The sequence below is a fragment of the Procambarus clarkii genome, chromosome 72 (genome assembly GCF_040958095.1).
Source record: "Procambarus clarkii isolate CNS0578487 chromosome 72, FALCON_Pclarkii_2.0, whole genome shotgun sequence".
Lineage (NCBI taxonomy): Eukaryota > Metazoa > Arthropoda > Malacostraca > Decapoda > Cambaridae > Procambarus > Procambarus clarkii.
This window is the reverse complement of record NC_091221.1, coordinates 12,646,849-12,660,572: the sequence shown is the minus strand read 5'-3', so window position 1 is coordinate 12,660,572 and position 13,724 is coordinate 12,646,849. Positions and strand designations below refer to the sequence as shown.

Here is a 13,724-nt window from a genome sequence, read left to right as displayed (position 1 = left end):
GATTATTGCAGAAATACAGTCCACTTATCATTATACAAATTGCTATCGAAGTATATAAATTAACGTAAATATAAATTCATATAAATTAAACAAATATAAATCTCACAGGTCGGTTCCCACAGATGGGTTAAATCACTCTAACTAAACACCAAACTACTCTTAACTACACACACAATAATGGAACATTAATGTATACTAATCCATAAATAAAAACAAACCTATTTGTATACGATACGTTAAAATTGAAGAACGAGTCTGGGGGGGGACGAGCTTGAGGATGAGTTGAACATTTGAACAGTAGTTACCCAGAGTAATTAGTGGAGAAATGGTAGTTTTAAACCATCTTCTGTTGTGTAAATTCTCTCTTCAATCGGGACCCGATGGAGTGCCACACTGCGCCAACAGCTGGAAAAGGACAAATATCATCACACACACATCCTCAAAGACACACAACCATATTTAACTGACGTAATCAAATATATGAATATTATATATATATATCTCTATATAAGAGAGATGGAGGCTGAGTATAAATGCTATTCATTCACCCCGGAGCCGGTCGGCCGAGCGGACAGCACGCTGGACTTGTGATCCTGGGTTCGATCCCAGGCGCCGGCGAGAAACAATGGGCACAGTTTCTTTCACCCTATGCCCCTGTTACCTAGCAGTAAAATAGGTACCTGGTGTTAGTCAACTGTCACGGGCTGCTTCCTGGGGGTAGAGGCCTGGTCAAGGACCGGGCCGCGGGGAGACTAAAGCCCCGAAATCATCTCAAGATAACCTAAAGATAACCCCTTGACACAATCCACGAGCCAGTTACTGTCGCCATTGAACTTTAAACTGGTTTTAGAGAGTGATTACTATAAGGTCACAGCTCGATAGGTTTAACACCTTTGTCCAATTTACTACTTAAAAAAAGTTAATTATTTGTAAAGTCGATGGTGGTTCCATCTCCCTTGCCCTGCAATTTAAGTCCTAATTGCCATTATTCCATCTCTCTCACACTAGAAATTAAGTCTTAGTTGACATTGTTCCATCTCTCACACTGGAAATTTAGTCTTAAAAGCTATTGTTCCATCTCTCACACTGGAAATTTAGTCTTAAAAGCTATTGTTCCATCTCTCACACTGGAAATTAAGTCTTAATTGCCATTGTTCCATCTCACACTGGAAATTACGTCTTAATTGCCATTGTTCCATCTCTCACACTCGAAATTAAGTCTTAATTGACATTGTTCATTCTTGTTCAGTATTCTTTATTTTTCACCATTGTTTGACAGGTTTCATGATTGTCTGATCGTCCAATAATTCTCAAAGAATCTGATGGGCTCGATTCCCCTTGATAGGAAACCTTGCATTTTGGATTTATGGTTCCTGAAGTCTGATTAACATACGGATGCAACCCAGATAACTTTGTACACATCCCCCTGGCCCCTGATTGGCTTCCAATCAGTATCTATGCAAGCCATCGCCGATTCGCCCCAAAGGAAATCAGTAACTGCCATATTTATCTGACGAAGGAGAGCATTACTCGCTCATTACTCATGGAGTAATGAGCATTGAGCATTACTCAAGCACTGCCATTCATGGTCTTGGCGTCGGAGAAATCTTGTTAAAGTGGTTTAGAAAATAAAATTATAGAATAGTAATGCAAATGTTGAACGAGACATGATCTATCTTGAGGTTATCTTGATATGATTTCGGGGCTTTAGTGTCCCCGCGGCCCGGTCCTCGACCAGGCCACCACCCCCAGGAAGCAGCCCGTGACAGCTGACTAATACCCAGGTACCTATTTTACTGCTAGGTAACAGGGGCATAGGGTGAAAGAAACTCTGCCCATTGTTTCTCGCCAGCGCCTAGGATCGAACCCAGGACCACAGGATCACAAGTCCAGCGTGCTGTCCACTCGCCCTAAGGCTCCCACCGGGTGTTCACAGCCTCTATGTATAACACTGATATAGAACCACTTGGGGTGGACGGTAGAGCGACGGTCTCGCTTCATGCAGGTCGGCGTTCAATCCCCGACCGTCCAAGTGGTTGGGCACCATTCCTTTCCTCCCATCCCAAATAATTATCCTGATCCCTTCCAAGTGCTATATAGTCGTAATGGCTTCGTGCTTTCCCCTGATAGTTCACGTTTGTACATCAACGTATCTTGAGATGATTTCGGCCCTTAGCATCCCCGCAGCCCGGTCCTCGACCAGGCCTCCTTTTTTGTTACACATCCCCAGGAAGCAACCCGTAGCAGCTGTCTAACTCCCAGGTACCTATTTACTGCTAGGTGAACAGGGCATCAGGGCGGAAGAGAAACTGCCCCATTTGTCTCCGCCTCCACCGGGGATCGAACCCGGAACCTCAGGACTACGAGCCCCGAGTGCTGTCCACTCAACCGTCAGGCCTCCCTTAGTAACAAAAATGGACACAAACTCAATATTTACCACACACACATCTATGACAACAGGCCATGGTCGGAAACTGGAACTCAGATGAACATAAATTAATTCATTAGTGTCACGCCAGTGCAATAACATCCACCAGGGATGTGTATATTTACGAAACCTCTGCATCTTTCCCCGATCATAGCAGCTTAGTACATTTAAAACACAGTTTGGGGAGATTCGAACCCTCGTAACAAGATTTCTGTTCAGGTAAATCTAGGCAACTTGGTAGCACTTTAGGCCCCATAAACTGTTTAATAAATGACTAATCCGACATGGATTCGGCGCTTTGACGAATCCTGACAGTTTCAGGAACGTGTATGATAAATAGCCAGACGGCGGGACCCAAGAGCTGAAACTCGCATTGAAAAAACACATGTAAATAAGAGCAAATAATTCAGAATATTCACCCCATGTTGTTGTAAACCCGTGGAACCGCCTACCCGCCAAAGCCATAAACGCTAAAACGCTACTGGAATTTAAAACTACAACTAGAAACAATCCTCAGGGCAAATGGGGGGGACATCTGACAAGCCGCCGGCTTCCTATCCTCATCGAGGCCACTCGTATGAGTGGCCCCTCAGGTAAATTCAGGTAAAAAATCGTCGAGGAAAAAAGAAATAAGTCTACCCTAGAATGGCAAAAACTTTCCCATGAGGACAGGACTGAGGCCGAAGGCGGCCTAGAGAGAGAAAACTGAGACCCTGAGGCGCAGAAAAGGGGGGTAGACCCTAGCAAAGTTTTTTGGGGAAAAAAAATACCTTTTTGTGTTGACTGGCGGCCACTGTTCAAAAGGGGGGCTTCTTGTGGTCGTGATAACAGAATAAAGGTAACTACAGAAGCCCTATTGGCCTATACGAGGCAGCTCCTATTTATAAGCACCCAATCCCACTCATATACATGTCCAACCCACGCTTGAAACAATCGAGGGACCCCACCTCCACCAGACCTCCAATTGGTTCTACAAATCAAGAAACCTCATGAGATGTGATGAAATGGGGCAAGTACCGTCACGAGAGCTGGGTCACGGAGCTAAAGTCCAATATTTTTACACGGCAAAAATTTAGACCTTATTATTCTAAATCTCAACAGCCAGGCTCACTTGGTGACTGAAGGCATTATCAAATAATTACCGTATAATGGTGTCATTCCAGTCGAGGCATCTATTGTTGTTAGCACGTTGCATGGCAGCAGGTGGTGGCACAGTCAGGTGCTAATGTCCACTATTCATTAGCAATCATATTAGTAATTAGATACAGTTTAATGGCGTTCGGCCGAGGCTGGAAAGCGCCTCCCTGATCTAATTTTCAGGAAGAAATTCTAGCCTCTCCCTCTACCTTATTCCTACTCCATTTCCTCTTTATTTCTGGTGATTCCTCTCGCTCGCTTGCCTCCTATGTTGTCCTTCACGATTGCAATATCACCAATACACTCGACCTTCTCAATAACGCCAGATGGATATGAATAATAATAATAATAATATTTATTTAGGTAAAGGTACATACATAAAGAGATTTTACAAAGTTTGTTGGCTTTATAGATACAGCTAGTACATACAATGCCTAAAGCCACTATTACGCAAAGCGTTTCGGGCAGGAAATGAAAGACTAAATGTCAGATGTCAACGAAAGACTAAAGTCACTGGAAGAGTAATTTAGATGGATATGTTTGGTGAACTCAGACGTATACCTTCACACGTGTATAAAATTATTATTAAATCTGGCATAACTAATTGGAACAATGGACATGATTTTCCTCACACTAAAGCATTAAAAGACCATCAAGTGAAGCCAATAATTGCGTCTACATCTTTAGCAGTCCATTGCTTACTTGGGATTAAATGATTAGCCACTCTTTCTCTTAGGATTATTTCTTTGTTTGTTTGTAATAGCTCTTCCAACAGTAATTTCTTGGAAACTAAAGAACCATCAACTAGATGCTAGATCAACATTTGACATCCTACAAGCAACTTCTAGGATGTTCTTTCAATAGTAGTAGTTTCTTGAAATGTGAGAATTATTTCTTGAAAGATAGAGTGGTTTCTTGTAATATAATAAAAAATCTTAAAATATTAAAAATGTATCTTAAAATATTAGAAATGTATGTAAAACTGCGGTACATAAACGCAGTTTTATTGGGAGATAAAAGATGTTTCTTTGAAAAATAAGAACTATTTATAGTTTTTTCTAATCTTTTTCTAGGCTTTTTCTAAATCTAGATCTAAGAATCTGGATTTACATCCAGATCCACTTTTCACTGGTGGAATCAGATGAACAGAGTCCAGAAATCTTATACTAACGCTGGTTGTCATTACTTAACGTTAGTTCCATGTGTTAGTTCCCTGTTGTTCCAGAGACGATACGAAAAATTTCAGAACGAAACAAAATGAAAACTAACATGTTCCAGCTTCTCTGGGCGCCTGGCAGCTAGCAATTATTCTAATCACTGTCGAGTTTCCAGATTTTTATAGCAGTGGTACGACCGCCTGAAGCCAGAGTACAGCTAAAGAGCTCTTCGGCCTCTCACACGCATGGGGTTCGCGGTTCGAGTCCCCTAGAACCCAGGTGATGGGAAGAGTACCGTTGTATGTGGGGTATGATGGATGACCAGCCTGGCTGTTGTTGTTGTTGTTTCAGATTTAGCTACTCAGGACGAAGTGTCCATGTAGCACCGGCTATGGTGAGCCCTTAAACCAGCCTGGTATCCTTCTTGCTTGTTATCCCATCCACGTTTAGTGAGGGAGGTCAAGATGGCGGCCAAAACTTAAGTGCTATCACCCCCAACCCTCACGGAGATACCTACAGGTGAGGTGAGGTGAGGTGAGGTTGCACAATATATTTGCAGCTTGCCAACAATTTCGGCTGATTACGGGCTATTCATGCCCGTGCCACCTCTTGGGTGGCTTAATCTTCATCAATCAATTTCGTCTGGGTTCGAGTCCCAGCCACGGGAGGAGGGGGGGGTATTCACTCACCAGTAATTGAGGGACTTGGATGCAAATCTATAGACAGGTCGCGTTCCAGGTGTTAATTTCACTCTGATGCCTCCGAAGTTCTGCTAAAGGTCAGTGAGAAAGAGATAAGAAATACTATAAAAGAAATAAAGAAATACTTAATCTTTGTATTTGTAAACAAAACCGAAGATACAACTGGCGTCTTGAAACCAAATATTTTATCCCACAACTATTGGAACCGGAAATAGGTCTCTATTATCAATAATTCTCATGCATGTGTACTCAGAATCAAGCACATTATCACAAAGAAATCATAATAGCGTGATGCATCAAATGAACAAATCCATGACCCCCATCACGGCCCTCGTGGATTTGTTCATTATAACATTTTACACCGTTCAGAGTCATAACATAATAGGAGCTCACAATTAAAGACAATCGACTTGAGAATGGTCCAGGACGGACCGAAACGTCGTCATCCCTTCTAGTGTGTGGTCTGGTCAACATTAAAGAGTCAAGTTAGGACGGATGTATTGACTTCGGTTCAAAATATATAAAAAATGACTTTGGAGTTATGTAGTCCAGTTAACAACGTATCACCTAACGGGATTAGGTAAGGGATCATTCAGCTCTGTCTGTGTCTCTGTCTCTCTGTCTCTGTTCCATTCTGTTGAATGGAACGTCTCCTCCTCTCCGGAATACCAATGAGAACTGACATGATGCCTAAGGCTTTACTCGAGGTGGGTTCTAATTGACTTCTTTACAAAGAATTAATATTAATTCAGAAAACATCAGTCTGCCATTTGCCTGGAGAAATGCTTCTCATGTCTGTGTCTTCGTTAAAATTGGGAATTGAATAGTTTTCCTACATTGTTACATTTTTGAGTGCTGAGACATTTTTCTTTGTCAATTTATCTGACATTTTCTTGGTCATCTTTAAGAATGATCACTTGTATTTATTTCATTTTTAAGCTGCATCTCTATTGAACCCATCCCTGCCCTTGTGTGGCAGTGTACAATAAAGATGTTGTATTTACATATTTGTACACTGAAATGTGTATATTGTCTAATGTAGTTGATTGTAACCATGATATATATGTGCTTCAGCCTACAGTTAAGACCTATTGTCTTGTGTATGACCCTCTGTCCTGCGTGACAGTGAATACTAGCATTATCCTTACATTAATAAGACCTAATTGAATTGCTCAGATTAGGCAAAACTGTAATTAAATTGTCAATAAAGATGTTAATAATAAAAACTCTCACTCTCCCCCTCTTTCTCACTCTCTTTTTCACTCTTTCCATCAAGAAATCAATCACATTTTGACCTTTTACCAACAATATTCTCGCCATCATAAATGCCCAACAGATTCGTGCTAATTCAAAACATTAAAAACATCAACAAATTCAATGCATTCTCATTATTAGCAAATCAACACCAGCTGCGAGAAATATCTTTGCTTACCCTGGACGCTGTGAGCGTTGACGGACGGCTGTGAGCATTGGTCATAAAATTAATGGGTGCAAAAACTAACTGGAGGACCATTGCAATATTTAATGATTGCATGTGTGGCCCAGACGTGTTGCATCAGTAATATTTACCTAGTCTTTACTAATATTTTTTTACGTTTATAGAAGGATCTGTTGATTTTATTCTGCGCCATGATTTGTTATTTTTATTCAATATGAACATTGAGTTTTACTTTGAAATTATTACTTGAGATATGATTTTATTGATTAGTTAAGTGTTGCTGATTTTGTGAGCCAAATTTTCCATTATTCGAGCGGTTCTTCTCACTATTTCGTATGTGGATTTTGTTCAGTTCTTGAACTGTTCACTCGTCGCCCTATATCTAATTTGTTCAAGGCCAAAATTCCAGCTCAAATTACTTTTCGAACATTCGGAATAATTCACGGCCAATAACTGTCATTTTGCCGTTATGTAATGTGATTGAACACAGAAGACAGACGTGTTCAACTTCGTCTCCTTGAACACGCTCCTAAATTATGAAGTGAAAATAAAAATGAATTTGAACAATCAATATTTATCATGTGTCTGGGACCAGTCCAGAGATCCAAGTTCAATCCCAAGAGTTATTATATTTGTTCCTGATATTATGAGATTGATTTTAAGGCTCACAAATCAATATGTCAATATTTAATACCTTAAATAATTTAGCTTCTATGATGTATCCATTTCCGTGTCCGTGGAAGCTTTATCGATTCAGTGAATATTTTCTTAGTTAATAATAATATCGACTGACACCTGGAGGGAAGGAGACTGTCTAAAGTGGGTTCGCACAGTCACGAGCCGTGTCAGAGATCCAGTGACTGGCAAAGTGACTGTCCAAGCCAGTCTCCTAACATTGCTTTGCATTTTTTCTACTTGGGTTTAATGCTGTACAGCTGCTACGTATTTACGTGTCATCAGTGAAGGAGATATTACAATTATTTGAGGAATATTTATAATTGCCTTTCTTGCAAGACATGACACGTCAAAAGTATTTTTTTTAACGTATACAGGTACTTTTTGACGTATTTTTTTTGACGTAAACAGGTATTTTGACATTTTTTTTACGTATAAAAGTATTTTTTGACGTGTAAAAGTATTTTTTGACGTGTAAAAGTTATTTTTGACGTGTAAAAGTTATTTTTGACGTGTAAAAGTAATTTTTGACGTGTACAATTAATTTTTGACGTGTACAATTAATTTTTGACGTGTAAAATTAGTTTTTGACGTATTTTTTAACGGATGGAATTTTTGACGTGTCTGAAAAAAAAACTTGACCGATCTCTCTCAGTGTTCAAAAGAGAGCTTGATAAACTTATTCAAAGGATACCAGATTAACCAGACTCATACGTCAGGCTGCATCGAACAGCCTGGTTGATCAGACCACCAACCGAGGCCTGGTCAGAGACCGGGCCGCAGGACGTTGATCCTCGGAAGCATCGAAATCATACCCTCCCCACCATTGAAGATCTAAATTATACCTGGATTGTACCTGGATGGTGTTCTGAGAGTTGTTCTACTCCCCAAGCCCGGCCCGTGGCCAGGCTTGACTTATGAGAGCTTGGTCTACCAGGCTGTTGCTTGGAGCGGCCCGCAGGCCCACATATACCTGCTTGATGGGGTTCTGGGAGTTCTTCTACTGCCCAAGCCCGGCCCGAGGCCAGGCTTGACTTGTGAGAGCTTGGTCTACCAGGCTGTTGCTTGGAGCGGCCCGCAGGCCCACATATACCTGCTTGATGGGGTTCTGGGAGTTCTTCTACTCCCCAAGCCCGGCTCGAGGCCAAGCTTGACTTGTGAGAGCTTGGTCCACCAGGCTGTTGCTTGGAGCAGGCCCGCAGGCCCTCATATACCTGCTTGATGGGGTTCTGGGACTTCTTCTACTCCCCAAGCCCGGCCCGAGGCCAGGCTTGACTTGTGAGAGCTTGGTCCACCAGGCTGTTGCTTGGAGCGGCCCGCAGGCCCTCATATACCTGCTTGATGGGGTTCTGGGACTTCTTCTACTCCCCAAGCCCTGTCTGAGGCCAGGCTCGACTTGTGAGAGTTTGGTCCACCTGGCTGTTGCTTCTAGCATCTCAAAGCATCCTCCCAGTTATATATCTGGCACTATTCATTTCACAGATTCCGGACAAAAAAGCTAAAAACTAAAATTAAATATTCCTAGGCCTAATAGCAAATATATATATGAACTAGTACACAACAGATAACTTATATTAGGCCTAGAATGGCGATATTAATTTTCATTAGAAAAAAATGTTAATTTGCCCAAATTCAATAACACAAAAGTCTACTTTTTAAACTACTACTTTCCTAACTTCTATAAGTCTACCTCGTCCGTATTTGTACAATAGACAAACGTCGATACTTTCAGTACTTTCGTGTCAGGAGGATGGGATGCAAGATACAGATAACAGTAGAACAAGAACAAATAACAGTAGAACAACAAAAGAACCCCATATGTTGGGTTATGTTATCTGTGTTCTATTGAAAATTTCTATTGTGCATAGGTTTGGGTTTGAGAAGTATCTATTATGAACAATGAAGCAATTTAGTATTTCTAAGAACTATCTACCATGCATAGTGTGGCTATAGTAGATAAGATCTACCATGCATAGTGTGGCTATAGTAGATAAGATCTACCATGCATAGTGTGGCTATAGTAGATAGGAACTTTTCTAGACAAATTTGCACACTTAATATTCATGTCTTATGTGAAAATATTCCAGAGTGGAACGAAACAGAAAATATATCATTAATCATTAGTTTCTTTACCATGAATTTCGGTAACTTGATTACTTTTTCTTAATTCCGAGAGTGAAAAGATAAGAGGCATAGGAAGGGGAAAAATCAATACTGAAAGCAATGCGGTCATATTTCCAGTCACCTTTCACTCTCACCCCTCTCACCATCACCCCCCGTCACCATCATCCCCTCCTCACCATCACCCATCACTAATTACCTGTTCATAACATCACTGTCCTGTGATGTTATGAATCGACTTGAGAATGGTCCAGGACGGACCGAAACATCGTCGTCCCTTCACCTTCTAGTGTGTGGTCTGGTCAACACTGTCCTGTATACACATCAATGCGTGGATTTATATTTTAAGCCAAACACGTGTGTTTATATTTGTTTGGCGCACAAGCACCACAAAGGTCGTACATGCGCAGGGGCGCAGACACGCGTGAGATATTTATGCGTCTGAAAAATACTTGTTTAAATGAATGCGCATAACTGAGGGGTTGTGGAGGCACTTAAAGCGTTGCCGCTAAGAGAGAGCCTCTCGCAGTGGGTACATTGTCACCGTCGCACAGGTTTGGCCAGGTTAGACACCTTAATTCTTGGAAAATGATGCGTCAGCAAGAAATGAAGGGAGGAAGGGAGAGACTGATGTAGGAGTGGGGAGAGAGAGAGGAAATGCCGTTGAAGAGATTGATAAGATAAAGAGACTGAATATGCGACGGGGGAAAACAGAGCACCAGTTACAGCCCCGCGCCTGTACCAGGTAACTCCACTACGGGATCGCCATAACCCGTGCTACTTGCAACTTTTTGCTCTAAGTAGCTGAATCTAAAACCCCCAACAACATGAGAGAGGGAGAGAAAGGCGAGAAGGAATAGATTGAGTGGGCGAGATACGTAGGAGTGTGTGGTAAATAGAGGTGGGAAGGGAAGGATATAGAAGTAAAGAAGAAGGAAAAGGAAGATGTAGTAAAGAGAAACTGAAGCTCCTTTACCACCACTACACGACAGTAAATAAAAGTCTTAGCGAAAACTTGCGACAAAGTCTAATTAACACTGAAGTAAAGTTTTTAAACAAACGAATTTAATCAAATATTTTTGTTAACCTCACTGAAACTAAATATCTGGAATATTTTGACTTTCTTCAGTATAAGGAAAGCCTGAGGCTATGCATTGGGATCGAACCTGCGTCCTTGTGGCTCCGCAGTCACTTCAACTTCCTTCTAGAATATTTACTTTATCATTATTCTTAACTGACATTGTTTAAATGAATCATAACAGAGGTTGTGCTTAGACAGGTAGAGGAAGTTCCTCTGTCAATCATTCCTCAACCTGTGTCAATCATTCCTCAACCTGTTTATCTGTCAATCATTCCTCAACCTGTTTACCTGTCAATCATTCCTCAACCTGTGTCAATCATTCCTCAACCTGTCATAGCTGTCAATCATTCCTCAACCTGTTTATCTGTCAATCATTCCTCAACCTGTCATCCTCTTGTGCTGCTACCCAGGAAGCAGGTCACTATACCCCTCCCCCACACACACAAATTAGGGGGGGGGGATTGGTGGTGAATACAGTAGAATACATTAGTTTCCCTACTCAATTTACAATGTATACTAGCAAAGTCTCCCCCAACAGGACTCTAATTACAGCCAGTGATCACCATGGGAGAGGCTAGGTATTAGGGGTCACACTGCCCCATCACTATGTTGGTAATGGAACCGATAGGCCTAGTTGCAAAGGTTGCATTTTGCATCTTAGGCCTATCTTGCAGAGCTGAGATAAGCCAGTAACCTCCGCCTTAGACGTGGCAATTTTTTATCTTTCATCTTTAGTCTCGTCCATACAGTTCCCATCACATTATCCTCATCACCATCACTATCATCACTATCACCATCACTATCATCACTATCACCATCACTATCCTCATCACTATCCTCATCACCATCAATCATCACCATCACCGGAACACATAACAGAAACGCAACATTTTCCTAAAATAGTATATTGCAATATTGCTTAATCTCATCAGCTATAATCATTGAAATAATCAGACTATTGAACAAATCCACAAGGCAGCGTCTGGGGATCCTCAGGGACGTAGGTTCGAACCCTCGTCACGTCCCCTTGTGGATTTGTTCATTGGATACATCACGCTATTGTGATTTCTGTATGTGTAATCCAACTATTGGCTGGCTGGGATGGGGCTCAACACTCTATAAAACACTACCTCACTCGACTCTTACAACTTGAGTGACAGATATTGCTAATTAACTGTGAAAAAGGCCAACACTAATTAAATGAAACTACTAATTAATCTCGGTACAAACTCATTATAACAGATGAATCAAGAGACAAATCAATAACCAGTTTGGTACACTCAAAAGTCTTCTCACATTAACACAAAATTCATATTATATATATATATATATATATATATATATATAATATGAATTTTGTGTTAATGTGAGAAGACTTTTGAGTGTACCAAACTGGTTATTGTTTTACACCGTTCTCTAAGAGTACTTCACAGCGATCGAGTAACATAAATGGGAAATATACAAAAGGTATGTGTGACTAAGTCTGAAATGTTACTACAGTATATGGGCCAAATATAAGAACACTATGTACATATATTAAATAATAATATTTGCCCATATGAGTGAAATCCTGTTAGCAAGTCTTGATGTAGCAAGCTTTGATTGTTTGTGCACGTCGTCATCTCGATGTATTCAAAACAGAAACCGGAATAAATTTTTGTAAATGTACCAACCCCATTGTTAAATTACACAGGGACAAATACCAAAGTGTCATGGACAGCACCTTATGTCCCAGCATAAATATCAGAATAATTTACTTGAAATACACGACTAAGGCAATTCGTTCACTGGGTATGCATGACTAATAATGAACTTAAAGAACAATGGAGTTTTTAATCTAATTATAAACCAGACAGTATTTCATAACTAAATCAAAAATTATATACATAATACATTCTCAGAGTCTCACACATATCGTGGAAGGAAGAGACCAAATTTTGATTCAATGCCTCTAAATATAGGAACAGCAACTTTGTATCCTCCAATATGTTCTGGGTTGGTTGAACGGAGATCTGCCGCTGTGGCAGGCAGCTGGGCTTCCGAGCTTGTAGGCCGGCTGAAAAAGTGAGACTATTATAGCAGAGTACTGTACTGTAATACTAAAATCGTCACATTTTATTATAAATCGTAAAAACAATATGAATACACGATGTAAACACTGTACCATAAACAATCCTGTTCATTTACATCAAACTATTTTTCTCGTTATATTGATCAATGGTAAGGATTCTCTGCCATGATATACTTTTGTTTTATTGCTTATTTACTTTACACATTTTCTTCATTATATTTTTACATGAACATACCTACACATTTCTACATGTGCATGTCAGTCAAGTTAAACACCATTGTGTCTGGCCAATAACTGAGTGGGTAACTGCAGGATGGCCATGGAGATAAGGCTGACTGTACTTTATGACTGAGCAACAGCCAGAAAAGCCTTAGTGCATGGCACCATGGGAAGGACAGATGTTTAAGAATGCTTTATTAAGCTTCGTAAATGTGAAACTAGAGACCAAAATATGTTAATTCCAGAGCAACCCTACAGAAGGTAATACCAATTGAGTAAAAGCTGTGCTGAGCAGTGAGGGGCCAAGTCAGGAACAGTACAAGAGGAAAAAATAAAGAAAATGACTGTTAAAGCACAAGATACCGCAAGATGATCTGCTAGGCCACTTGATGGGGCTCTATAGATGGTGCAGGGTTTTGACGGGTGCTCATATTTGAACACTCATCAGTGCTCATGTTTGAACAACATCTTGTTCACCCATCATGAACAAGATGTTTGATACACTTAAGTTACTCAAAAAAATAACTAAGTAAAATCCTTAAAGTTCATATATAGTGCACATTTCCTCTCCTCAAATTTGCACATACTCAAAATGTTCAAAATATGAAAGTTAATTACATACTCTTAAGTCTTAGATGTCAACTTGGAATACACAAAAGAAATTAAAATAAAATAACTTGACAGTGTCAAGATAAA

General features: G+C 40.4%; 1 protein-coding gene across 1 annotated transcript in view; it reads right to left on the bottom strand.

Annotated features, from left to right (window-relative positions):
* The window catches only part of LOC123746731 (calcium-binding mitochondrial carrier protein Aralar1-like), a 48,927-nt gene that overhangs the window by 28,881 nt on the left and 6,322 nt on the right, over window positions 1-13,724 (bottom strand). The window contains exons 3-4 of the mRNA XM_069312528.1: window positions 12,648-12,794; window positions 306-405 (exon numbers count right to left, since the gene is read on the bottom strand). Coding sequence (XP_069168629.1) covers window positions 315-405; window positions 12,648-12,794 — 238 coding nt within the window. The 3' untranslated portion in view covers window positions 306-314. The remainder of the gene's footprint in view (window positions 1-305; window positions 406-12,647; window positions 12,795-13,724) is intronic.